Here is a 25,957-nt window from a genome sequence, read left to right on the forward strand (position 1 = left end):
CTCTCGCTGCTTCACATCAGGTGTACTACATCAACTTCACAGATTTCGCCAGCTACGAGGTGGTGGTGGACGAGAAGCCCTTCCTGCAGTGCACTCGCAGCATCGAGACCGGCAAGACCAACTTCAACACCTGCTACACGGCCGGGGTGTGCCTGCTGAAGGCCCGGCAGAAGATCGCCGTGAAGATGGTGCACGCCGACATCTCCATCAACATGAGCAAGCACACGACGTTCTTCGGGGCCATACGCCTAGGGGAGGCGCCGGCGTCCTAGGTGAACTTGGCGTGCCCGAGGAGCGGAGGACCCGCACGCGGGGAGCGAGCTGCTGTGCATAAGCCTATCAGTATTTCAGGGGGTTCTGTAATCCGGCCATCAAGAGCAAAAACCAAAACTGATCCAGAAGCTATTTATTCCTAGATGTGAAGGCAGGCAGCACGATGTTTGTCTTCTGTGACTCGCGTGGAGACTCGGCTTAGCTGGAGCGGCGCTGTGGTGAAGAGGGCAGGCTGGCGGCGCCTGCGCCCCGTCTCAGTATTTCAAGTGTTACTGCACTGATGCTCTGCTCTGTGGTCCTCGCAGGAGGCTCGTGGAGGGCGGTGTGGGTCTCTGCTTTTATGTTGCACTAGCGAGAGCAGCCCAGGCGGCGGCAGGGGAAGGCAAAGACTGCTGTGTCCAAATTGTCCTGTTCCGCACACTGACGAATCCAAGGAAGGGAGGGCTCTGGTTTTGGGCCTTGCCAGTTGGAGCTGGGAGGGCCACGGGGTGCCAAGGGAGGTTGGGTAAAGACGGAGTCGGTGGTGTTTACATTCATCCTCAGGAGTGCGAGCCAGGAGGGCAGAGTTGCCTCTACCTAGAGCTTGGAAGCAGGCTGCAAAGAGAGGAGAGGAGGAGTCCTTCGTAGAGCAGGCTTAGTGGCTAGGAAGCTGCCTCCACACTGCAGAAGTCACCCCCAGTCCCCACGAGAAGGCTGACCACCGGTTCCAGCGCCTCTGCTCCTTTCAGCTCCTGCCATTACCCCAGAGGTAGACCTTGCCCTCACCGGGGCTGCCTTAAACGTACTGCTGCTGTTCCAGCGACCTGTGTTTTGTCAGGGGTTTTGTCTGGGGTTGGGGTTTTGGTTTGGGTTGGGGGTTTTTTGTTTGGTTGTTTTTTTTTGGGGGGGGTTTGTTTTGTTTGGTTGGTTTGGTTTGGGTTGTTTGTTTGGGTGTTTTTTTTTGTGGGGGGGATGGGGGGGAGGTGTCTGTTGAACTAATATTTTGCAAACCAGAACACATTTCTGCAGGCTGCACCGAGAGCCACCTGGAGCAGACACAAGTACTTGGTGGAAACACTCTGAGGAAGTTTTGTCATGTTTAAGAATAAAATATTCAAACAGGAATGATTCTATTTTATCCATTTCTGCTGGGTTTAATAGCAGCTGTCCTGCTTTTAGGGGTGGTTTTCATCCTCCCCTCTCTTCCCCCCCTCCCCCCCACCCCCTTGCCCCTTTACTTTTGCCACCTTTCTGCCTAATATTCTGCAGTAAGTGGTGATGGAGTGCCTAGAGGAAAAAAAACCAACCCCAAAACCAAAACACCCACCAAAAAAACCAAGCCCAGAACACCCCAAACTGTCTCAAAAGAGTCTGGTCCAGCATGAAGTCACCACTTTTTCTTTCCTCTGAGCCCTGCTGAGTCTAGTCCCAACTCGATTTCTGGTGACTAATACAAGAGCTGGGACACTATTGTTTCTTTTGGCTTCTTGAGCAACTCTCTCCCGTCACCTCCCCTCAGCTGGGGAGACCTAAAGCTATAAGATGTGCTCAAGCTGAGGAAGAAGGCTGAAGCGCTAATTGCTCTTTTGTGTCCCCCGCCTCGGCTTGTGCTGGGTCGCGTTGGGTTGCTTTGCAGATGGATTTCTTTTGCAGAGCCTCTTCAAGTGGGGGAAAAAAACAATCCAACCCAAAGAGGGTGGTGAAGTTTCAGCCTGGGTAGCAAGTGGGACAAAGCCCAGACCAAGGCCTCGGTGATGGCCTCCGTCTCCAGCCAGAGGTGGCTCCCACCTGCAGGGACGTGGGAGCGGACGTGTCTCAGCCTGGCTGCTGTGACCACAGAAGGGTCCACCCTGGCTGCAGCATTCTTGGCTCTGCCACTCTCTTTCCCCTCCCTTTCAGCAGCCAGTGATCTCACTTGCCAAGTGTGCAGTTCCTGGGAGATGAATGTTTCTTGGGGGCACCCAGCCTTGGCTGCAGCCTGGCTATTCACAGGAGGCATGCAGTTTGCAGAACAACTGCATGACAAACGGCCTGCTCTTTTCTTTTTCAATGTGTTCTCCTCCTTTCTAGCCTTAACTTCTTGGACTAACGAGAGCCTTAGGGGCACTCAGCTAGTCTGTTGTGGTTTATTTCCTTTACAAGAGGATTAAGGAGGACATGTCCCTCTGACAAGAATGAATCGGGACAACTGTGTGTAGTGAGAACATTAAGCAAACCATTAACAGGGCGGCTCTAGAATGCAGCCCGAGCAGCAGGACTCTCGGGGACAAGCATAAATAATGCAGTGGCTTGGGAGGGCACCGTGGATGGAGTGTGTGTGCCTTGTCCTTTGCATTCCTTGTCCCCCACCAGCAGGCTCTGGGATTTGCTCCTGACTCTGGCTGCGGGAAGGAGGAAGCAAAAGGAGGATCTCTGCTGAGCTCCCTCTCTGGTGTGTGCCCAGGATGTGGGAGGAGAGCAGGAGGGAGCAGGTTCTGCTGTGGAAGGTGTTAATGGGCTTTTTATGATGCTTGTGTTCCACCAAAGCAGGAGCTTGGTGTAACTCAGTTGGAGGCACTGAGTTGGAGAGCAGAGAATACCTTGGTACAAGGAGCTGTGTCCCCCCCTGGGATGAGCAGGCAGATCACCAGTCCTGTAGCAGCCACGGAGAGTCTTCATAGTTGAAAGCCTTTGGCCCTTCCAGCAACAAGTTCTCATCAGTGAAGCATCACGGTGCCGGTTGCCTAGGCTGTAGTATAGCTTCTATGTGATGCTTCCCTAGATGGTGTCCCACCATCTTTGGTGCCTCTTCCCCTAAACTGGAGCTGAAAGGCCTGGGGGTAGCTCAGAGAAGCACGAGGAGGGTGCCTGTGGGTAGTTTGAACAAACTCCCTCAGGAGCAGGGCTGTGCTCCACTCTTACCCTCTGATGTCTTTGAGTTTTGTTGTATCTCAGTTCCTACTCTGCTTGAGAGGTGCCTCATTTATAGACAAACAGCTGTGTGCCTGAAATGGTGGACACAAAACCAGGCACCACTGGCTCCCCATGTGCCAGCCTTCCTCTCCAGTGGTGCTTGCTGGTTCCCTTCTTGCCAAGGTGCCCAGCTGGGCTCCAGCTGCAGAGATGGCAGGGAGCAGCTAATGAGTCTTTAATGCATCGCCTGAAAGCATTGTCCCTCCCATGCTCCTCTCTAGGGAAGCCAGTTCAGTTGTGCTCAGGAGCCTTTTGAGGGCAGGACATTCTTCAGGAAAGGCTTTATGTTGTGGCCTCTCACCCTAAACAGCCTGGCCCTGGCTCTCTTTCTCACCCAGCTAAGCAGCTGTGGTGCCTCTGCCACCCACTGTCCTCATCACTCTTCCACTGAACAAACAGCATCAGGTACTTGGGAAAGGGCACCTGAGCTGCACTGGGAGGGAGATGAGCAAAGTGAATTGGCTCATCCATGTTTCTTCTCTTCCCAATAAGAGGTGGAGCACAGGAGGTCTTGCCACTTGCTGTGGGCTGGTGGCACCTGCCCCGGTTCCTGTCCTGCCACCTGGCTGCCCTGGCACAGGCTTTGAGGGGAAAGGGAAGGGACAACAGCTGTACTTCATGGCTGCATCCAAACAAGCCTGCCCCTACCCACCCCACGTTCCTCATGCCCAAGCTGAGAGGAAAACTTGGAGAAGAGTTGCAGGAAGAGAGACCTGCCCCTGGCCATGAGCTGCTGGAGCTGCACACAGAGATGTTGGTGGTGTTTGTGCTTCGACGTCACCATTGCAAGTGGCTGTCTGCACAGAAAATAGCCACACAGGACAGAAATCAGGGTGGGAGTGTATGTAAACTGGCAAGATTTTCATTGCAAATAAAGCTTGTTCCTGAGCTCCATGTCCTGGCTGGGACTTCCTTCCCCAGCCAAACCAGGAGTTCCTGTGGAACGTATTTTGACTGTGCTCGTGCGAGGGGGCCTGGCTGAAAGGTGAAGCTGGATGGAGGCATCCTTCAGGGAGAGTTTGATATGCAGCTGCTGCAAGAGGCACCAAGTCCCCTTGCCTGGCTCAGAGCTGCTTAGCATTTGTCTTCTGAGTCCCTGCTGCTCTCTGCAGTCAGAGGAATGAGCAGGAAATAGCATTTGTTGGGAAAGAAGTGTAGATTTGATGATTAGGTCACCACATATCCTCCTGCCTCCTCGAAGGCCAGGCTGTGAGCAAGCGTCTCTCACCCCTGTGACACTGGTGAAGTGATTTTATGCCATTTTCTCTCAGGCTTCTATCCTGCTGCTGATTTCTCCCATTCTTTGGAGGCCTCTCATGTGAGTACCTCGGGGATAACAGGGGTACCTTGCTTTCACAGACCACTCTGGAGAGCTGGGAGCCAGCCTGGAGACCAGGAGTAGTAAGAAGCATGGGATACCCTGTCCTTTGCAGGAGCAAATCTCTTCCTGTTGGTGCTGTGTGTTTCACTCTTCCTCAGCAAGGTCCATGAAAAGCCTCTTGGTATTTCCAGGGTGCTTTGGTCAGCTCTTGGTCCATACCCAGCTCGCTCCCCTCACAGGGAGTTCACCACTCTGGGGTGCAGATGTCCAGGGGCTCTCCACACAAGTCCCTGATCCCACTCAGGGACTTTTCAGCTGATTTCATCTGCCATGCCTGCTGTTCAGAGCCCTGTCCAGCAATGCAGGCCGCAGGGAGGAGAGGGTTGGGGTTCCCCAGGGGAGGTGGCACCGGGGCTGTGCCAGGGGCTGGAGCACTCGCCCAGCCGCAGCTCCTCCCCTGCATCACCTTCTGCATTCAGGGCTCTGTGTTCAGCTGCTGATGGCAGATGAGGGATGCTGGAGGCGAAGGTTCATCCAGAGGTCGATTTTTCCCTGGCTGGAGCTTGCAGGATGTCACATCTGCACAGATGTGCTGTCCTCATCACGCTTCCAAAAACAGCTCTCCTCTCACCACTGGCCCCGGCTGCTGCTGGAGCATCAGCCCAAAACACCTCAGCCTTGGGGATGAGCCCAGCTGGCTGTCACCACCCTGGCTGGCTGGTGGCATTGGTCTAGCTCAAGGCTGAGCCACATGCAGGAGGTAAAAGAGCCCAGCATGTTGGCTGGCAGGAGGGCAAGGGGCACCAGCAGCAGGTGTGTGTGTGTATATACCTGTGCAGTTCAGATACAGTCACATCCTGTTCGGGTTTTTTCCTGCCAGGCAAATCTAAGAGCAGTGCAACTGTTCTGCAGGCAAACAAATCCTTGGGCAACCATGCCAGCTGCCTGGAGTTACTCCTTTAGATGGAAAGTGCCCACAGGGAGCACTGTGTTTTGCAGCATGTCCCATGATGTGAGGAGCATGTCCCCAGTGAGTGCCAGCTGTAGGTGGCACAAGGACATAGAGATGTTCACCACAGTAAAATGCCTGTGGGCACCCTGATACCACCTGGAGCTGCTGCAAGGAAAGTCCCTGTCTGGTGAGGAGGTGACACAGCAGTTGGCCTCCATGCCTGGCAGGAACGCAGGAGGTGGCAGTAAGGAGCCCAGCACTTGCAACACAACCTCCTGGGGAGGAAGAAGAGGAGGAGAAAGAGAGAGATGCCAGCTCTGCACATCCCTCTGGAACGGGTGGTGAACACTGGGCAGCTGTTAGTTCCCCAAGAGGGGCAAGTGCCACGGGAGAGTCCCCTCGGCTGGGCTGCGGTGGTGTGGGGAGGGAAATTTGCGCTTCCTTCATGCGGGGAGCTCACCGCGGCCCCAGGGCTGCTGCGAGTCCCGGCTGAGCCCCGACGGCTGCAGCCAGGAGCTCAGTCCCCGGCTCGGGATAGCCAGGGAGCCCTCACCGGCTGTGCTTGGTGTCCTCAGCAGCAGCTGCCCAGGGAGAGCCGGCACAGGGCAGAGGAAGCTGGAGGAAGCGCGGATCCACGCGGGGAACCCCCCCAAAATCCCTCAGGCTTCCCAGGCAGCAGCTCTGCACTCCGCGTCGTGGTGGATGCAGCCCGGCGCCGAGCCCCTTTCAGCGCAGGGTGCGGCCGGGCACCTGCCTCCCATCCTGCCCTTTCTCTTTCCCTTCCTTCTGGCTTCCTGCACTGTTGTTTCCCCTCTGCAATCTTAGGCCTTTCTTTTCCCACTTCCGTAACTACCGACACCCACATGGGTTATCTCCTTCCCCCATCCCATCCTGCAACCTATTTATACAGAGCCCGGCTCCTGCCCAGCTTGCCAGAGAGCCCTGGAGGAGCAGCACGGGGCCGGCACGGCACCCGCAGCCCAACATGCTCTTGTTTGCCCACGGGCTGGCTGAAAGAGGCTGTTTGCTGCTCTGGCTGCTCCCACTCATCCTCAAAGCCCAGTCTAGTGAGGAGGTGAGGCCCAGGTCCATGCCGTGCCAGCAGGTAAGGCTGCTTTCTGAGGAGCCCCTGGGTTGGGCTGGCCCCAGCAGCATCCCTGGGTCCGAGCCGGTCTGAGAGCATCCCACTGTGAAGCACAGGATCTGTCTTCTCCCCGCACCTCTCACCACCCTCCGTCTTTTTAACCTTTCCAGCTTTGATCTCTGCTCTCCTGTCTCCAAGATGGTCTCCTGCAAGCTGGTTCCTGGCATCCAGCTGCTCCCATGTCAGAGCTGTGCTGGTGGCACCTTCCAGAAGTCCCTGACATGGGAGTGTCAGCTTGAGAAGCTTGCCAAGAAGGAGGATGGAGTGCAGGGTCTCCTGGGGGTTCAGACAGGGGTTGTGAATGTCAGGAAGGCAGCTGGGAGCCTGGGTGTGAAGCAGCTGGCCCCCTGCCACAAGCATGGGCAGGGGAGTAGAAACCAACTGCTCCACATCCAGGCTCCCAATTCCAAACTGGTGGTGGAAACCAGGTTGGAGGGAAAGGGAAGGTGAAGCCCAGCAGGATAGTGCCCTTCCTCTGCCCACACAGGACAGGCAGGCTCTGGATCAGTCCCTGGGTTCTCCCAGTACCCTCAGAGGCTGGGTTTGCCCCACCAGCCTGATGCATCTTCAGTGCTCACAGTGCTTCTTTCACCCCATCTTGCTTACTGGCACACAGAGGAGGACAGCCTGTGGGGCCAGAGGCTGAGCCTTCTCCTTGCACCATCAGGAGCAACTCAGCAGTGTCTTGGAGAGCTCTCCTTGACCCTGGGGACATGCTGCTTGTCTCTGAGCGGTGCCTTTGTCTCTCTCCTTGCCACCCCAGGCTTGGGAAGGGGGAACAGCGCTCATTTCCATGTTGCTAGGACACGATGGCTCCAGCTGGCTGCGCTGGAGCTGTGGTTTGTAGCCTGCCTGGTGCAGCTGGCATCTCCTGTCTCTCTCTGCAGAGCCCCACCAAGGTGTCATGCAAAGGAGCCGGCCTGCGCGACCTGCCGAAGGAGCTGGGCCGAGGGGTAAAGCACCTTGAGCTCTCCCACAATTTCATCCAAAACCTGTCAGGCAGCTCCATGCCAGGCCTGGAGCAGCTTGAGCACCTGGACCTGTGCTTCAACCAGCTGGAAGCTGTGTCAGCCACCGCCCTGGCGCAGCTGCCCCGGCTGCGCTGGCTCCTGGCGGGACGGAACCGCCTGGACCGCAATTACATCGCTAACGGAAGAGCCCTGCACCTGCTCAGGAACATAGAGGTGCTGGACCTGTCTGTGAACAGCCTGGAGAGCCACATGGCAGGTTGGTACATCAGCAACCTCACCAGGCTGAGGGTGCTGGATCTCTCCGGGAACAAGGTGACCCAACTGCCGGCAGGGATCTTCCGGAGCACGCCGCGGCTGCGTGAGCTCGACCTCAGCAACAACTACCTCATGGAAATTGAGGAGGGAGCTTTTGAGGCTCTGGAAGAGCTGGAGGTGGTGAACTTGGCTTTGAATTCCCTCCACTGTGTCTCTGGCTTCAGCCTCACGCAGCTGCGAGTCTTAAATCTGAGCCACAATGCTCTGGAGCTCTTTGTCTGGGAGGAGGGAGCGGAGTCCTACCTGCTTCAAGTGCTTGATTTGAGCCACAACAGACTTCTCTATTTTCCAGCACTCCCCAAAGCCCAGCAGCTCACACACCTAAACCTCTCCAACAACCTTATTGCCTCCCTGCTCCCAGGCTCAAGCCATCCAGGGGAGTTTGCCCTGCTCTATGAGGAGATGGCGAAGTTCAACAGCAGCCGGCACACCGTGGCAGGGCTGACGCAGGTAGCTGACTTGGATCTCAGCAACAACCGGCTGGAGCTGTTCCCATTTCCCTTCTTCCACAGCCTGGGCTCTCTGCACAGCCTCAGCCTGGCTAGGAACTGTCTCCAGGATGTGGCCAGGGAGTCACTGACTGATGGCATGGAGCCCAGGGACCACTCTCCCACCCTCTCTGTGCGCTGGCTGGACCTCCACGACAATGCCATCCGTGTGCTGCCACGCTGGTTTTTCCCCTCTCTGCCTCAGCTGGAAACAATTGATCTCAGCTCCAACAGCCTCCAGCCTTGTGAGAGCTTGGGGAAGGACCAGGGGGAGGTTTCAGGAGGGAGCTCTCAGGTGCCAGCCCCGGGAGGCACCTGCACCCCCTTCTACAACGTGCCACACTTGAAGCATCTGAGCCTTTGCAAGAACAACATCAGCAGGCTGCAGCCCTATGCCTTCAACCAGACCTTCCTGCTCTCCCTAGACCTGGCTGAGAACAAGGACTTGTTTGTGCCCAAGGAAGCCCTGAGGGGCTTGGAGTTCTCCCTGCAGAAACTTTCTCTGAGGGGCAACCAGATGGATGACAGCAAGGCAGAGCTGCCCTGCCTGGAGATGCTCAAAGTCTTGGACCTCTCAGGCAATAATTTGAGCCTTTTGCCCACAGGTCTTCTCTGCTCCCCCCTGGAGAGCCTGGACATTCGCCATAACAGCCTGCTGAGGCTGGAGGAGCCAGCAGTGCTGAGCTGGTGCCAGAGCCTGCAGGCCATGTCCCTTGCTGGAAACCCCTTCAGCTGCTGCTCGCTGGGCTGGCTGGAGGTGCTGCAGGAGAGCAGCGTGGCCGTGCCGGACCTGGACGAGGCCCTCTGCACCTACCAGGACGGGAGCAGGAACTTCTCAGCCAAGCTAAGCAGCAGCCCTCAGAGGCTGTGCCCGAGTGCCAGGAGCACCAGCTCTCTGCCCCTGCTCGTGGTCCTGTTGAGCCTTTTGCTTCTCAGCACCGGGGCTTGCTGCCTCCTGCTGAAGAGAGGGCAGAAGCCCCCGGAGTGTGCAGGGCTCCAGGGCAACAAGGTCTTCCCCCTCCAGCCCAAAGGAGAGGAGCCAGCAGACAGCATCACCAAAGTGTGAGCAGGGACTGCAGCAATCAGTCAAAACTCTTGATTAATAATATTTATCACTCCAGTGTGTCTCAGACCTCCACACCAGGGCCCTGCCTGCTTTGCAAACCCCCTGAAGGGAGCGTGCTGGGTGCTGAAAGAGCCAATGGGATCCTGGGGGGCATCGAGAAAAGCGTGGCCAGCAGGGCTGGGGAGGTTCTTCTCCCCTTCTACTCTGCCCTGGGGAGACCACACCTGCAATACTGTGTCCAGCTTTGGGCTGCCCAGTTCAAGAGAGACAGAGAACTGCTGGAGAGAGTCCAACAGAGAGCCATGAGGATGATTAGGGGACTTGAGCATCTCCCCTGTGAAGAGAGACTGAGAGTCTGGAGAGGAGAAGACTGAGAGGGGATCTCATCAGTGTGCATAAATATCTGAGGGGTGGGTGCCAGGGGGAGGTGGCCAAGCTCTTTTGGGTGGTGCACAGCAATGAGACAAGAAACAGCAGGTTCAAGCTTGAACACAGAAGGTTTCAGCTCAACATGAGGAGAAACTTCTTTACAGTGAGGGTGACAGAGCCCTGGAGCAGGCTGCCCAGGGGGGTTGTGGAGTCTCCTCTGGAGACATTCAAAACCCTCCTGGCTGCATTCCTGCACAGACTGCCCTGTCTGATCCTGCTCTGGCAGGGGGGGTGGACCTGATGATCTCTTGAGGTCCCTTCCAACTTCTAACATACTGTGATGCTGTGGTACTGAGCTCTTGGCTGGGCAGAGGTGGACTTTGGGCCACCTGTCCTTGTGAGAGAGGAAGGTTCCCCCATCTGCTCTGGCCCCTGCAAGAAATTAAACACTCTGAAAGGCATTTCATGTGTGTTTTCTGCCCTGCCTTCCTATGGACAAGAAGCCAAGGCCTGGGCTGCTTGAATGGATTGATCTTTCCCACCCTGAACCCATCATGTGCTACCTGTGGAAGGAGAATTGCCTCCATTGGTACCACCTGAGTACTTCACAGCTCCCTCAGCAGTCAGTGTCTGCCTTTTAAGCGGGTTTGATAGGCTAAAGACTTGCTCCTGCTCCCCAAACTGTTCCCTAGCCCTGCAAGGAGTGGGAGAGGTGCCTGGTGGTGGCAGCTCTGGCTGTGGTGTGTGGCAGCTCTGGCTGTGGTGTGTGGCAGGGCTGAGGTGGGGAGGGTGTTCTGGGAGAATCCTTGGCTTCTCTTCTGCCTTTTCCTGCCAAGCTGTCATCTGCAGGATGCTGTGGAGCTGGCAGGGCTCAAAATAGCCCCAGGCACTGCTGTGGATGCAGGAAATCTGCCCTGTCCTCACCCACTGAGGTAGTGAGAAGGAGAGGAAAGCAGTCCCCTGCTGTGCAGGGCTGATGCTGGCTCAGGGGCTCCTGGAGGGGGGTGCAGGACCTTCCCACCCTCAGAGCCTGGACTCCTGAGTCAGCAGTGCAGCTTGAGCTCCACCACAGAGGTAAGTGCTGGCAGAGCTGTGCTCCTCAGCGTGTCTGACACCTTCTGAACATCTGTCCCCCCCACGGCCAGGGTTTGATGTGGGTCCCCAGCTGGGGGGAAGGCACTGGGTGAGCTGTGAGCTGCACTGGTGAGGTGGGACAGCTGGTGTGGTGGGATGGGTGCTGCTGGATGCCAGTGCACAATGGCAGCCTGGCTGGCCCAGGGGTGCAGCTTCCCAGGGGGGAGTAGTGCTGGACCTAAAGGGCTGAGGCCAGCTCTGAGGAAGGACAAACAAAGGCAGGCTGCTGTGAAACCACCTACATTTCACAGCTCTTTGCTTCCACCTTGGAAGTCCCTGGCTCTCCTGGGTATCCACCTGCTGGCTTAGGGGCAGGGAAGCAGAAGGGCTTGGAAGCCACTTAAAATCCCAAGCAGTGAACTCCTTTTTCCCCTCCTGTGCTCGCCATGGCTTTACTGTGAAGCAAAGGCAACTTCTGCTGCAGCACATCTGCTGTCCCCATGCTGCCCTCACTGCCCCTGGGGCTGCAGCTTCCTGCCCTTTGATGGGCATCCAGCTCCTGAGGGACTCTCTTTGGGGGGGCCTTTGATGGCCCTGCCTGTCCCTCCCCACCTCAGTCTCCCTTTGATCTGGCACTCAATGCCTTGGCACAGGAGGAAGCAGCCGTGCCAGCGCCTGGGGCGCCGTGGGCAGCCTGGTGTGGTGTCACCACCCTGCAGGGACCTTTGGGACTGTTGTGCTGGTGAAAGCCCAGTGCCTGGCTCAGGGACAGCACTTTGCTGGATCTCCTGCTGCCACACACCTTTCCCCTTTTTGGTCCTGCTCCCTTGTCCCTGCTGCCCACCAAAGTGCCAGTGTGTGCCAGCCAACCTCTCACTGCCACCACAAAGCCTTGTCCTCTCTCATCCCTGGGCTCCAGCTGATGTCCCTGGGGACACACAGCCAGCTGGGCTCTGGGCATGAAGCACAGGGTGTCAGGAGCTCCTGTGCTCACCTTGGTCTCTCCTGCCCTTCCCCTCAGCTGGGTGCCCTGTCTCTGGGTGGCACCCGAGCTCCCCTGGGACAGAGACAGTGCTTTCCATGCCCATGTATTGCAGGTGGGGGAGCTCAGCCTGGCTTCAGCCTGTCCCCATCTCCATGCCAGCCTCCTTCCTCAGCCCAGGCACATGGTGACATTACAGGGCCACTCTTTGGGGCCACCCAGCCAGAGGCCAAGTCACTGCTGTCACCTTCAATGAGTGTTCCTGGGACATTCTGTGTGGCCTCTGTTCCTCATTTAAAGCCCCTCTCAGGCTGTACTTTCCATGTGTGTGACCAGAGGCTGTCCTGCCCTTTGGGCTGCTTTTTCATCACTCTTCGTGCTAAGGCTTGTGGAGGGCTGGAGCCTTGCAGCCACGCTGAGCTGGGGGGACAGTGGGGACCGTGGGTGCCTGGGGACACAATGAGCTGCCAGGCACTGCTTGAGGCTTCCTGAGTGCTCCAGAGCCATGTTTGCCCAGGGCTGTTGACACAGTGTCATGTCCCCATGGACCAGCAGCAGCTGGTGGGTGAGCTGTGCAGGGACAGTGGCACTGGGGGCACAATTTGCTGCTGCTATCTGAAGTTTTCTCCTGGGGATTAAAGCATCTGCTGAAGCACAAACTGAAAACAGGGGAAAGGATCCTGGTACTGGTTTTATCCTGCAGGGGAGGCTCCAGAGATACATAAAGCTTGGGGTGGCAGAAAGGGTGGCAGAGAGGGTGTCCTTGCTAGGGGGCAGAGTGCAAGGGAGTGCCTGAAATTGGACAAGAACCCCCAAGGCCAAAGGGTGGGTGAGGAGGTAGAGAAATGACACATCAGGTTATCTTTATGGATGCCTGTGTGCTCTCCCAGCTCAAAGCAAAAGAGGATTTGAGGTTGTGGTCTCATGGGGACAACAAGAACTGAGTCCACATCAGCACTGAGGGCAATGCCTTCTTTTCCCAGCACCAGAAGTGATTTGTGTTGAGCTTGGCTGGGAGAAGAGGTATGAGTTGAGCATGCATGGCTCAGGCTGGCACAGGGGGCAGCTAGCTGGCTGCACCCAGTCCCTGTCAGCAGAAACCAGCATGAGGCACCACAAGATCAGGCAGAACCCAGGGCCCATGGTCTGCAGTGGTCCTCAGCTTGAGCCTCCCATGGCTTAGGGGAAATGGTTTCCTTCTCCTGGAGGTATCTTGGCATCTCAAGCTCCTTCTCCATCCCAGGGGAGGGGAGAAGAGCTGCAGGATGTTGCAGTTCAAACAAATAAAGGGACAGAGCCAAAAGAGAAGGCTGTGTTTTCCTGTCGAGCTGCGAGGCAGGGGCGGCAGGAGCCGGAGGCTGCGGGCAGGGGCGGCAGGAGCCGGAGGCTGCGGGGCAGGGGCGGCAGGAGCCGGAGGCTGCGGGGCAGGGGCGGCAGGAGCCGGAGGCTGCGGGGCAGGGGCGGCAGGAGCCGGAGGCTGCGGGGCAGGGGCGGCAGGAGCCGGAGGCTGCCGGGCAGGGGCGGCAGGAGCCGGAGGCTGCGAGGCAGGGGCGGCAGGAGCCGGAGCCATGCCAGGCAGGGGCGGCAGGAGCCGGAGGCTGCGGGGCAGGGGCGGCAGGAGCCGGAGGCTGCGGGGCAGGGGCGGCAGGAGCCGGAGCCATGCCAGGCAGGGGCGGCAGGAGCCGGAGGCTGCGGGGCAGGGGCGGCAGGAGCCGGAGGCTGCGGGGCAGGGGCGGCAGGAGCCGGAGGCTGCGGGGCAGGGGCGGCAGGAGCCGGAGGCTGCGGGGCAGGGGCGGCAGGAGCCGGAGGCTGCCGGGCAGGGGCGGCAGGAGCCGGAGGCTGCGAGGCAGGGGCGGCAGGAGCCGGAGCCATGCCAGGCAGGGGCGGCAGGAGCCGGAGGCTGCGGGGCAGGGGCGGCAGGAGCCGGAGGCTGCGGGGCAGGGGCGGCAGGAGCCGGAGGCTGCGAGGCAGGGGCGGCAGGAGCCGGAGGCTGCCGGGCAGGGGCGGCAGGAGCCGGAGGCTGCGGGGCAGGGGCGGCAGGAGCCGGAGGCTGAGAGGCAGGGGCGGCAGGAGCCGGAGGCTGCGGGGCAGGGGCGGCAGGAGCCGGAGGCTGCGAGGCAGGGGCGGCAGGAGCCGGAGGCTGCCAGGCCAGCAGCAGTGGTTAAGCACTGTGAGCATGGAGACATTTTCTAGAGCCCTGGTTGAGAAATCCAGCAGAGCTCATTCTTTCCAGTGGAAAGCCTTCCCATGGCCCTGCCTCTGCCTTTTCAGGGAAAGAGAGATTTTTATCACAGATTTCCAGCCAGCTCTTCTGCTAACTCATGTGGAAATTACCTTCTCTGCAGCTCACTTCAGCCTTTGTTTGTGTTGGGTTTGGGTTTGGGGCTTTCTTTCTCTCCCTGGAGAAGGCAGGCAGAGCTTCAGCTGCTCCAGGAGCTGCACACTCTCCTGCTCACTGCCTGGCAGGCATCATAGCATCATAGAACTGTCAGGGTTGGAAGGGACCTCGAGGATCAGCCAGCTCCAACCCCCTGCCATGGGCAGGGACACCTCACACTACAGCAGGTTGCTCACAGCCACAGCCAGCCTGGCTGCAAACACCTCCAGGGTTTACCTCACAGAATCTTCTACCTCATAGAATCATGGAATGGTTTGAGTTGGAAGGGACCTCCAAAGCTCATCCAGTCCAACCCTGCTGTGCACTCAGCAGGGACATCCTCCACTAGAGCAGGGTGCTCAGAGCCTTGTTGAGTCTGCCCTTGAGTGTGTCCATGGATGGAGCCTCAACCACCTCCCTGGGCATCCTGTTCCAGTGTTCCACCAGCCTCAGGGTGCAGAACTTGTTCCTAACATCCAATCCAATCTGCTCTTCTCTCATTTCAAGCCATTGTCCCTCACCCTGTCCCTGCAGGCCTTTGGGAACAGTTCCTCTGCAGCCTTCTTGTAGCCCCCTTCAGGTACTGGCAGGCTGCTGTTAGTCTCCCTGGAGCCTTCTCTTCTGCAGGCTGAACAACCCCAGCTCCCTCAGCCTGTCCTCACAGCAGAGGTGCTCCAGCTCCCTGATCATTCTCAGGACCTGCTCCATGTCCTTCCTGTGCTGAGGGCTCCAGAGCTGGACACAGTGCTCCAGGTGAGGTCTCACCAGAGCCAAGTGGCAGAATCCTCTCTCTTGTTCTGCTGCCCATCCCTCCTTGAGCTGCCCAGGGAAGAGCAGGGAGTGCTCCTCATCCTCTGGCTTTAGCTGAAGCACAGGCTGGCCTGCATCTCCCCACCTCTGTGACAAGACAGTGCAAGGTAAGTGCTTTAGGCTGTTGCAGGACATGAAGCAGGGGCAGCAGTGAACTATGTTTTCTGCCCAGCAGCTCCTGCCCCAGGTTTCCCCAGCCTAAGAGCTCAGGTAAGTCCACCTCCATGCACAGACAGCACCACAATGGGTGCTGAATCCCAGCAGGGTGGGGTTTAGAAGGGACCTCTGGAGACCATCCAGTCCAATCCCCCTGCTAAAGCAGGGTCACCCACAGCAGCCTGCCCAGGGTCAGGGGGGGTTGGAACCTCTCCAGAGGTGGAGACTCCACAACCTTTCAGACAGCCTGGACCAGGGCTCCAGCATCCTCACACCAAAGAAGTTCCTCCCTCCTCATGTTCAGATGGAGCCTCCTGGGTTCCAGTTTGTGCACACTGTCCCTTGTCCTGTCACTGGGCACCACTGACCAGAGTCTGGCCTCACCTTCTTGCCCCCTGCCCTTCAGTTATTGATCAGCATTGAGCAGCTCTCCTCTCAGTCTGCTCTTCTCCAGGCTAAACCACCCCAAGTGTCTCAGCCTCTCCTGGTCAGAGAGCTGCTCCAGATGCTGCAGAGGTGCTGAAGGTTTCCTTCAGTTCATTTTCTGCTGACACTGCCCCAGCCTGCATCCCCAAGGGCAGCTGATCTCACAAACCACTGTCCCCTCACGGCAGCCTGGTGGCTTTTTGTGTGTGTGCTCCTAGCTAATGTGGCATTTTTCTCTGCAGCTTGGGGCTGGGATAGGAGGCTAGTGACAGTGGCTTGTCCCCATGTGTCACCTCCAGGCCTTTAGCCCATCTGCAGGACTGTGCCAGCGCTGCTTTCCATTATCACTCACTGCCACGGCATCTCCTGCCTGACTCACAGCGCTCCCCCAGCAGCTATTTCCAGCCTTGCAGTGAGGTCAGGCGTGTTCTTCATGACACTTTCTTCCTCTCTGGTGGGGCTCCAGCCAGGCTGTGACCTGTCATCAGCTCTCCAGCAGGCAGACCTTCAACCAGAGGAGACTCTGGCAGTGGGTGGCTGGGGAGCACAGCTCCCAGCATGGAATCACAGAAGGGTTTGGGTGGGAAGGAGCCTTCAGAGCTCATCTAGTCCAACCCCCTTGCAGTCAGCAGGGAGCCCTTCAACCAGAGCAGGTTGTTCAGGCTCAGCCTGAGCTGGACTCTTTGTGGGGATGGGACATCTATCACCTCTCTGGGCAACCCAGGCCCACATCTCCCTTGCTGGCTCCTTGTGCTGGCTCCTGCAGCATCGCTTTCCCAAGCTGCCCCTGGGCAAGTGCAGATGCCAACAGATGTTCTGCAGCTGGATGCCCTCACCCTAGCTGTCCCCCAGGGCCCTGGGGACAGGGTGTGCTGCAGAGCCTGCCTTGGTGTGTGCTGCCTGTGGGGGACATTGCCAGGGCTGTGGGCAGCCCAGGGCACACAGCACATGAGGCATCACCAGGTGCTCTGCCTCCTTACAGCTTGAGCCCTCAGGTGAGGGCAGAGCCATGAGCCCTGCTCCCTCCTTTGGGGCACTGGAAGGCCATGGGCTAGGTGAAGCTGGGGGCAGCACCATGCATAAGCAGCTCTGGAGATCAGCTGGCAGGAACAAGCTCCTGTCACCCTCAGCCTGTTCCTCAGTACCCATCCTGTGGGGAGGTGCCAGGCTCCAGCACGGCATCAGAAAGGGGAAGGAGGGAGAGCAGCCCTCTGCAGCAGGGCAGGCACTGAGCACCCAGGGGGACCCTCACCAGTGTCCCCAGCCTCTGGAGGGCACGAGATGTTCCCAGGCACCCACCTGGGGGTCTGCCAGTGGAGATCTCCCCCCAGGCTTTGGGAGCAGGAGTGGCTCCTCATGCAGATGTCAGTGCCACATGGCAGGCTGCTGCCAGCCTCAGCCCCATGATGTCACAGCCTCCCAGACCCAAGGATGTGGCTCCTCATGTGGGCAGCTGCCAGGTGAGTGTGGGGCAGGGGAGCACTGAGGGTGCCAGGGGCTTGAGGGGCCACGAGGTAGAGAGCAGGGGAAGCCCTGGGTGGTCCCCACACAAAGCTGCCTCTCCTGAACCTGGAAGCCACAAGCTATGGCAAGCTGGGAGGGTGCACAAGGAGCGGTCCCCATGTGCTCACACAGGGCACAAACCATCAGAGCTTCTTTTGGCCCTTGTCCAAAGCCCAGCAGTGGGAGACAAGAACCTTTGGCCATCCAGGACAACTATTTGATGTTGCTCCACTAATTCCCTTCATCCCAGCAGCAAGCTCTGCATTCAAGTCAGCCCCAACCCAGCAGCAGCTCTTGTTTCCCTCCTGTGAGCTCCTCCTTGAGCTTTTCCCCCCTGGCTGTGTCCCAAGGGCAGCCAACACCAGGCAGGTAGATGGGGGTTGACTTTTCCCTGCTCCTCCTGGTCTTTCCCTCTGCTCAGCAGCTGTAGATGAAGCCCCAGCAGTGCAGCTGCACTTTCTCCCCATGGTGACTCTCCAGTGTGGACAGGCAGGGGCTGGGAAGCCTTTCTCCTGGGCTGGTAATCCCCTCCTGTCCTCCTCCAGCCCGGTTTGGAAGCTCTAACTCCACTCAGACCCCACTTTGGAATGGCAATGGCAGGACAGCTCAAGCATTGGAATGTGCTGCCCAGGGAGGTGGCTGAGTCACCAACCCTGGGTGTGTTTGAAGGGGGTTTGGATGTGGTGCTTGGGGACCTGGTTTAGGGGTGACCCTTGTAGAGCAGGGTTCTGGGTTGGACCTGGTGGTCCTGAGGGTCTTCTCCAACCTGGATGTTTCTGTGATTCTGTGGCAGTGCTCCATGTCCCACCCAGGCAGTCAGACACCCCTGACATCCAGCTCCTGGGGAGGCCACGGTGGTGAGAGCAGCACAGCTGGAAGGAAGGTGTTCCACAGCAGAGGTGCAGAGTCCTGCCCTGGGAAGGACAGCCCCAGTCACCAGGAAGTGCTGGGTCCACCCAGCTGGAGCAGCTTTGCCAGACCTTCCTCCCCCTCCACCTGCCCAGAGGTGAGCTTGCCCTCTTTTGTGCCTGACTGAGGAGAGATTAGGGAACTGGTGACCTTCCTGACCCTCTTGTCTTAGACCCTCTGTCACAGGGTGTGCTGATGGGCCCTTTCTCTTGGGCCCTGTGGGGCTGCTGCAGGTGACTGCTGAGATGAGATCAGAAATGACCCCAGAGGCATTAGCATCCCCAGCAGAGCCTGCACTGGCACTGAGACCTCTTCCCTCAGCAGGGATGGGACACTCTGGAGCAGCAGCCAGCAAAGCAGCTGCTGCAGGCAGGCTGGGTGCAGGACACCTTTCACAGAGGAGTCCAGGGCAGGGTGACTCTAACTGGGAGGGACCAGAAGCCACTGGAGCTGGTCAGAAAATTCCTAATGCTTTGAGAAGCTGCTCAGATTCCCCTGCAATGTCCCCCTCCAGGCCCAGGGCTGAAAAGGGAACTCACAGACAGTCTGATTTCACACCACCAGAATCCCTGGGGATGGAGTGAAAGGGGCACTTGGGCTAGCAGAGGGGAGAACCTGTCTGATTTCAGGGCAAGGGCAGAGAAGTATCTGCAAAAGCCAGGAGTGGGAAGGGGAGATGTGGAAGAAATATCAGGGACTTCCAGAGTGCAGCAAGCACCAGCAGGACACAACTGAGTCAAGAAAGGTGGAAGCTGCAACGTGTCACTGTGATGAGAGCAGCCTGACCTCAGTCTCCATCAGCAGGAAGGATAACTTCATGGCAAAGGACCTCAGCTTTGCCCCAGGCAGGCTCATGACACCAAGTTGTTGGTCATATGGCACAGTCCCAGGGCACCCCAGGGTGCTGCCACCCTGTCCCACACAGCACCAGCATCTGGCCCCAGCAGTGGCTGCTGCTTCACAGGGCTTTTCTACCTCAGTCCCTGGGGTCTTGTGCTGTGTGCAAGCAAAATCCCTGATGCCAGGGACTTGACAGGGACTGTCTCTCATTGCAGAGCCCTTGGTAGGAGCAGACTGGGTTCACCTCTGCCAGCTGGAAGTGGAGTCTGATCTTGTGTGGGACATGAGTTCCAAGCCCCAGGTACCATGGGAGCACAGCAAACAGCATCTTTCCTGAAGAACAAGGGTGTTCAGGGAGGTGTTGAGCACAGACTGAGGGAGTTGGGGCTGTTCAGTCTGGAGAAGAGAAGGCTCCAAGGAAACCTAATTATGGCCTTCCAGTGTCTGCAGGGGGCTACAAGAAAGCTGGGGAGGGACTTTGGAGGGTGTCAGGGAGGGATAGGACTGGGGGGGATGGAGCAAAACTAGAAATGGGTAGATTCAGATTGGATGTTAGGAAGAAGTTCTTCCCTCCCACAGGTTGCCCAGGGAGGTGGTGGCAGCCTCATGCCTGGAGGTGTTTGCAGCCAGGCTGGCTGTGGCTGTGAGCAACCTGCTGCAGTGTGAGGTGTCCCTGGCCATGGCAGGGGGTTGGAACTGGCTGAGCCTTGAGGTCCCTTCCAACCCTGACAGTTCTATGATTCTATGTTGGGCTGATGAGGGAGCAGCAGAGGAGAGAGTATGCTCATTGCTGCCTTCTGGCTTCATCTTGTCCCCAAAAAGAGGCAGGATTGTTATTTTAATCATCTTAGTCCCCATTTTAGAGACAGAGGCTTTGGTGTTTAGTGACTGCAGACTTGGGTTATCCCTTGCCCCCTCCAAGAGTGGCTCTGCTTCCTGCATCTCCCACCCTGAAATAGCTAAGTGCTGGTTGCAGCAAGAAAAGGCTCCTCTTGCCCTGCAGCAGGGAGTCCCAGCTCAGCAATATTCAGCCAGCAGGATGCCCAGAGCTGGGCTGGCTTCCTGCTCAGACCACTCCGAAGAAGAAATCCATGGATGATGGTTGCCACATGTCCTCCACAGAGACATCCAAACCATGCATCCCCACGAGCAGCTCAGCAAATCTGCAGTTCTCTTGCACCTTTCCTGCTCCTGCTGAAAAAATCATTCCCCAGCTGACAAGAGCTTGGAGCTCTTTGGTGTCAGCCCAGAGGCATCAGGGAGAGAAGGTTAATGGGATCGGAGCCAGGCAGTTGCAGGGACACTGAACACAACTTCTCTTTCTTTTCTCTCTGTCCTTTTAATTAAGCCCCTTGTAACTCTGCTTGGGATTTGGGAGTGACCTAGCAGGACCCTTCCTCATGGGCCACTGCTCCAGCACAATGCACCTTGGCCTTTTCAACCCAAGGGAATATGTTGGGAAGGTCAACAATTCAGGCTGCATGTCCTAGCTTTGGTGCACATGACAGCAAGTCAAAGGAAGGTCATGGGGGAGGAGGGGGTGGATACAAACCAACCACTCAGTTATGTTCTGTAAAGGGAAAGCACTTTCCAGTGAGAGAGGAAGTTGTACAGTGAGGGAGAAAGTGGAAGCCCAAAGCAAGAGGTCCTCAACCTGTGACTGTTCCCAGAAGCAGCTGGTGTCAGATGGGCTTCTCCCTAATGTCACCTCCCACTGTGGGGAAAACACCAGCCTACCTGGTTCCTGAAGGTCTCCACAGCAGCAAGATTGTGCTTCTGGTTTTCTGCTTAGGGAAGGGAAAGGCTGAGAGCACAGCACCTTGTGACAAGCATGTGGAAGCCATGGAAATGCCCCACCAAGCCATGCCCCCCGCCCCCGGCCCAGCAGGCTCTGCTTCCCCTGCTGCACCCCTGCTGCCAGCTGGAGCTTGGGCCCTGCAAGGAGATGAGCACTGCTGCAGCTCACACCCATGCCCAGTGTCCATCTGTGCAGCTGGAGTCTGGGCTATTGCGGAGCCCTGGCTGTTCTCAGGGGCTTCTGGGGGCAGAGGAAGCAGACACTGAGACTTTCACTCTTTCTGGGGCAAGGAAAATGTTTTTTTTTTTTAATGCCTCTTGCAAAGAAAATAAGAAGGGGAAAAAAAAAGGGCAGGAATTGCAGTCAGCCTCTGCCAACCACTTCTGACCTTTACTGACCTCCCTCCCCTGCCCTGTCAGCCAGTTTCAGGGAGGAGTTTTGCCAGGCCGAGCGAAGATGTGAATTTGCTTTGCGGTCCAGATGCCAAAGGTGGAGAAGGGGATCCAGCACTGGGGCAGCTCTGTGGCTCACAGGACACAGAGGGGTACCCAGCAGCTGAGCGCTTAGTGGGGTGACCTGCCAGCCCCCGTGGCCCCCAGCTCCCCATCACCTCTCAGTCGCTCCCCAGGCGCTGCTTTGGGCATGGTCGCAGCTAGTAACAGCCCTGTCCCCCTCCACTCCCCCCTCTCCACGGCCCTAACCCGCTGTGAATGGCACCGAAACCGCCTTTGTTCCCCTCCCCGGGGGGGCAGGACCGAGCTGCCTGAGGCTATAAAAGGGGGCGGTGGAGCCGAGCGGCTCCAGCCCCGGCTCCTGCCCCAGCCCCGGGGTCCCAGCCCCAGCCATGGGCCACCCCACTGCTGCCGCCACCCTGCTCTGCCAGCTTGGGCTCTCCGCAGCCATCCAGTGGCTGTGAGTAGCGGCCCTAGGGGAACGTCCCCACTCCCCAGTACCCTCTCCGGGGCTCGCCCTCCCCGCAGAGGGACGCCTGTGGTCCCCCCTTCACTGACACATCCTCTCCCCGCAGCGGGCTGACGGAGAGCAGGGTGGCCTGGAACGAAAGCCACCACTGCCGGCTGCTCGCCGGGGTGGTGCCGGACCAGTTCCAGATGTGCCGGAGGAACTTAGAGGTCATGCACAGCATCGTCCGGGCCGCCCACCACACCAAGAGCGTCTGCCAGAAGACCTTTGCAGACATGAGGTGGAACTGCTCCTCCATCCAGCACGCCCCTAGCTTCGGCCCTGACCTCCTCAAAGGTAAAGGATGCTCCTCCTCCTCCCGCTGAGTTTGTGCTCCTCTTCTGGCCTCCCAGCTTTTGCTCTGACCTGAAAGGTAAAAGGTGTTCCATCTGCTGTGTCCGTGCTCTTCCACCTTCTGTGTCCATGCTCCACCTTCTGTGTCCGTGCTCCTCCTTCTGCCCCACTTGGCTTTCCAGGTGGGCAGCACTTCAGTAGGTGGTAGCTGAGGGGGTTCAGTTTTGCCTTGGATACCCCTTACTTGCCTTTATTCTACTGTGGTTAATCCCTGTGCATCTCAGATCTGCAGGAGATGACGGAGATGAATCTCCATTAAAAACCAAAACCGAACCACCCAGCTGCTGGAAGCCCCAAAAAGGAGGGGAGAGAGGTGGGGACACAGCAGAATGTCACGGGTGGCAGGGGTTAGAACTACGGAGCCAGAGTAGCCTCGTGTCTTGGGTTTAGCCTCTTGGAACAAACCCCAAAATCCTCATTTGCATTGTGAGATCGTTGGGAGAGGTGTTCGGCTGGGCAGGGAGGAAGGACATCTCCCCCTCTTCTTCCCAGGAACCCGGGAGTCTGCCTTTGTCTACGCCCTGGCCGCCGCCGCTGTCGCGCACACCATCGCCCAAGCCTGCGCCTCGGGAGAGCTCCCCCTCTGCTCCTGCGGCTCCAGCCCCTCGGAGGTCCCCAGCCCGGACTTCAGATGGGGGGGCTGCGGGGACAACCTGGCCTACGGCCTCCAGCTTGGTGCTGCTTTCGCTGACAGTCCCTTAAAGTCCAGCAAGCTGGGGACAGGAGCGCTGAAAGCCATGCATCTGCACAACAATGTGGTGGGCAGGCAGGTGAGTGCGGTGCCCACCAAGGCTCACGGCAGCCTGGGGGGGCAGAGGTGCCTAATGGAAGGGGGTAGACTCCAGCCAGGCTGTTGGGATGCTGTCAGGAGGGGACTAAATGGTTAAAACCGAGTGAGAAGTGTTTGCAGAGACAACCCCCACTGCTACCCACCCCCCAAGCATCCCTGCACCCATTCCACAGCTAGGACAAGCTAGTGCCACACCAGTACTTCCAGTACTTCTTTCCACCCCCTCACAGGAAGCAGAAGCCCGTTGGGCTCCCCAGCCATGCCCAGACTTGTGGGGTTTTGTGCTTTCATGCCCTCCTGCACCCGTGTTGGGTGGGAGGCCACCAGCCCCGCTGCAAGCTCCAGCAAGGAGCTCCCCAAGGGTTAGGAATGAAGGAGAGCTGAGTCCTTGATCACCCAATTATGTTAATTTAAAGGTGGCAATAAGCAGCTGAGCTCATTCATCTCCTGAAACTCCCCGTGGATGCCCTTGCAAATCAGACTGTGGGTTGGGTGCCAGGGCCAGGCAGAAGTAAATGTGGTTCTTTTCCTGTCCCCTGCAGGTGGTGAGTGACTCCCTGGATACCAAGTGTAAATGCCACGGTGTTTCAGGCTCCTGCTCGGTGAAGACCTGTTGGAAGGGACTGCCCAAGCTGGATGAAATTGCCTCTGACCTCAAATCTAAGTACCTGGCAGCCATCAAGGTGACCCACAGGCTCATAGGGCCCAGGAAGCAGCTGATAGCCAAAGAAATGGGTGTCAGGCCAGTGCAAGAGACAGACCTGGTCTATCTCATCAACTCTCCTGACTACTGCACCCCAAATGTACACCTGGGCTCTCTGGGGACACAGGACAGGTAAGAAACTGCTGCAAATACACACTAGCTCAGCCTCTCATTTCATCAGTGTCTGCACCACAGAGGTTGGTGTGGATGGGCGAACCCCTGCTAGATGTGGACACCACAGACTGCTGTGAAATCTCTGCATCTGAAAGTCCCAAGGAGGGCAGGGATGCAGAGGTTGTTCTTACAGAGCCACACAGGTGTAAAGGCAAGGGAGGGCTCTCACTGGGAGCTCATCAGCTCCAGCCTTCAGCACAGGAGCCACCCAGGGCAGACTCAGGAGGAGAAGTACCACCTTTCCCTGCAACCTTTGGGTGCTACCTGCTGGGAACCAGCTTGGTTCAGCAGCCCTGGGAGCCTGTGGTGCTTGCCAGGTGTCTTCTTCCTGAAGAGATTGCTGCTTGGGGGGAGTTTTCACAGGGATGAAGAAACCTTTCTTGAGGGCTGAGCCAGGGCTGCCTCAGGGCTGTGATTCACAATCCCTGTTAGCTTTAGCAGAAGTTCCTGGTCCCAGCATCTGCCCTTCCTTCTCCATGGGACATTCCTGACCCCACCATGTTAGGGAGTGTGCCCAACCTCAGCCACAGCTGCCCAAACACTGCCACAGCAACGCTGAGCTGCCACCAGCCCATTTGCAAGCTGCTCCCTGCACCTCGCTGCCTCCTGCTAGGAGCACCTAAGCGGTGGGAGGGAGGCCAGGGCAGGTAGCTGTGTCAGTACCACCACCAAGGAGGGCAGGGCAGGTAGCTGTGTCAGTACCACCACCAAGGAGGCCAGGGCAGGTAGCTGTGTCAGTACCACCACCAAGGGTGGGCAGGGATGTTCCCTCAGCTCTGCTCCTGCATCCTTCCCTTGGCAGGCAGTGCAACAAGACCTCCACGGGCAGCGAGAGTTGCAACTTGATGTGCTGCGGCCGTGGCTACAACACCTACACGGAGGAGGTGGTGGAGAGATGTCACTGCAAGTACCACTGGTGCTGCTACGTGGTGTGCAAGAGGTGCTGGCGGAAGGTGGAGAGATATGTCTGCAAATAACAGCAGGGCAGGCAGCAGGAGAGCCCCAGGGCACAGCTGGAGACCACACGCCAGCCCCCAGGGATGTTCTGAGCTACAGCAAGGAGGGCACTGGGCAGGAGGCCTGGACCCCTGCATTAGCATGGAAGACCCCAAACTGAGAGATGCTGGGAAGCTGAAGACTGGAGGCAAACCTCTGCTCCATCTCTCCAGAGCAAGACAAAGGGCTGCCCTCCTGCAGCTGATGGGGAGCATCCATCCCTCTGTCTCCAGCTGGGGACAAGCCATTTATCACTCTGCCTGCGCCAGCCCTTTTCTCCAGGGCTGAATGGGGACCCTGGGCTGCCATTGTCTCCCTGGCAGGAGGTTTCTGACAGTGGCCTGAAAGCCAGGAGTGATGGATGGGAAGTGGGGTAGGAGAAGGATGCAGGAGAAGAAAGCTGCTTTGGGTGAGGAGGTCATGGGCAGCTCCTCCATGGAGAGGTTTCTGCTGTGGACTCACCCAAGACTGCTGAATGTTCCTCCCTCAGGAGCAAATGCTGGTCCAGTGCCCTTTGCAGCATCTGAGATGCAGAGCCAGGTATTGCTCCAAGACACATTGCTCATCAGTCCTCCCCACAACCTGCATGGAGACTGCTGCTGCTCTCAGTGATGCCTGATGATGGCACATGGGTCAGGAGCTGTCCCAGAGCTGCAGAAGCAGGGCAGCATGGCACAACTGCACCCAGCAGCCTTGTGTTAATGAGGCAGCCATGGCAGAGCTGGAACTTCTGCCCTCTGGGCTTGTGTCAGAGGTGGAAGCCTGCTCAAGGTGTAGCATACCCATGGCTTGTCCTTCCTGCTCCTTTTAGACCATTAAAATCTTCAGCCACTTCTTCCACCCCTTTGACACCAGGTAAGCTGGCACTCTGGTGTGGAGAGAGGACACAACTCCAAGGCCCTTGGAAGTAAGAATGAACCTTTACTCCATACTTACTGTAAGTGGGATTCTGGTGTGTAAATAAATGCATTACATCACATATCTCTGCAACATCTTTCCCAGGACAACCTCCTTCCTCCATCTCCTGAGCTGTCAACAGGGAGCATGAGCCTAAAGCTCCCTGAGTCCATACCCTTACACACAGTGGGGGAACAGTTTGGCTTCAGTTCTTCCTGCTGCTTGTGGGCCCAGGTTTGTCTTTAATTAGAGCTGTCTGTCAGCCTCTGCAATCCTGCACAGATGGAAGATCTCTTGGAAGCTTTCTGTCACCTGCTTCCTCAGGTCTCTGACCAGTCAGCAAGGAGTCTGGCTTCCTGGGGTTCAGCCAAGGCACTT

General features: G+C 57.7%; 3 protein-coding genes across 7 annotated transcripts in view; all 3 read left to right on the forward strand.

Annotated features, from left to right (window-relative positions):
* EDA (ectodysplasin A) overlaps positions 1-1,371 on the forward strand; it is a 90,229-nt gene extending 88,858 nt beyond the window's left edge. For all 5 annotated transcript variants that reach the window (XM_068157611.1, XM_068157610.1, XM_068157608.1 and 2 more), the window contains exon 8: positions 21-1,371. In XM_068157611.1, coding sequence (XP_068013712.1) covers positions 21-272 — 252 coding nt within the window. In that variant the 3' untranslated portion in view covers positions 273-1,371. The remainder of the gene's footprint in view (positions 1-20) is intronic.
* Positions 1,372-6,447: 5,076 nt separating this feature from the next.
* On the forward strand, positions 6,448-10,280 carry LOC137450669 (transforming growth factor beta activator LRRC32-like). The gene is made up of 2 exons (XM_068157487.1): positions 6,448-6,582; positions 7,509-10,280. Exons 1-2 carry the CDS (start codon positions 6,463-6,465, stop codon positions 9,459-9,461), a joined length of 2,073 nt encoding a protein of 690 aa, XP_068013588.1. The 5' UTR covers positions 6,448-6,462; the 3' UTR covers positions 9,462-10,280.
* Positions 10,281-21,542: 11,262 nt separating this feature from the next.
* Positions 21,543-25,643, forward strand: LOC137450671 (protein Wnt-11b-like). The gene is made up of 5 exons (XM_068157488.1): positions 21,543-21,617; positions 21,733-21,962; positions 22,512-22,789; positions 23,352-23,644; positions 24,489-25,643. Exons 1-5 carry the CDS (start codon positions 21,550-21,552, stop codon positions 24,661-24,663), a joined length of 1,044 nt encoding a protein of 347 aa, XP_068013589.1. The 5' UTR covers positions 21,543-21,549; the 3' UTR covers positions 24,664-25,643.
* Positions 25,644-25,957: the final 314 nt, after the last annotated feature.

Source organism: Melanerpes formicivorus, unplaced genomic scaffold, assembly GCF_026170545.1.
Source record: "Melanerpes formicivorus ecotype bairdi unplaced genomic scaffold, bMelFor1.0.p_v2 SCAF_37, whole genome shotgun sequence".
NCBI classification, from domain to species: Eukaryota; Metazoa; Chordata; class Aves; order Piciformes; family Picidae; genus Melanerpes; species Melanerpes formicivorus.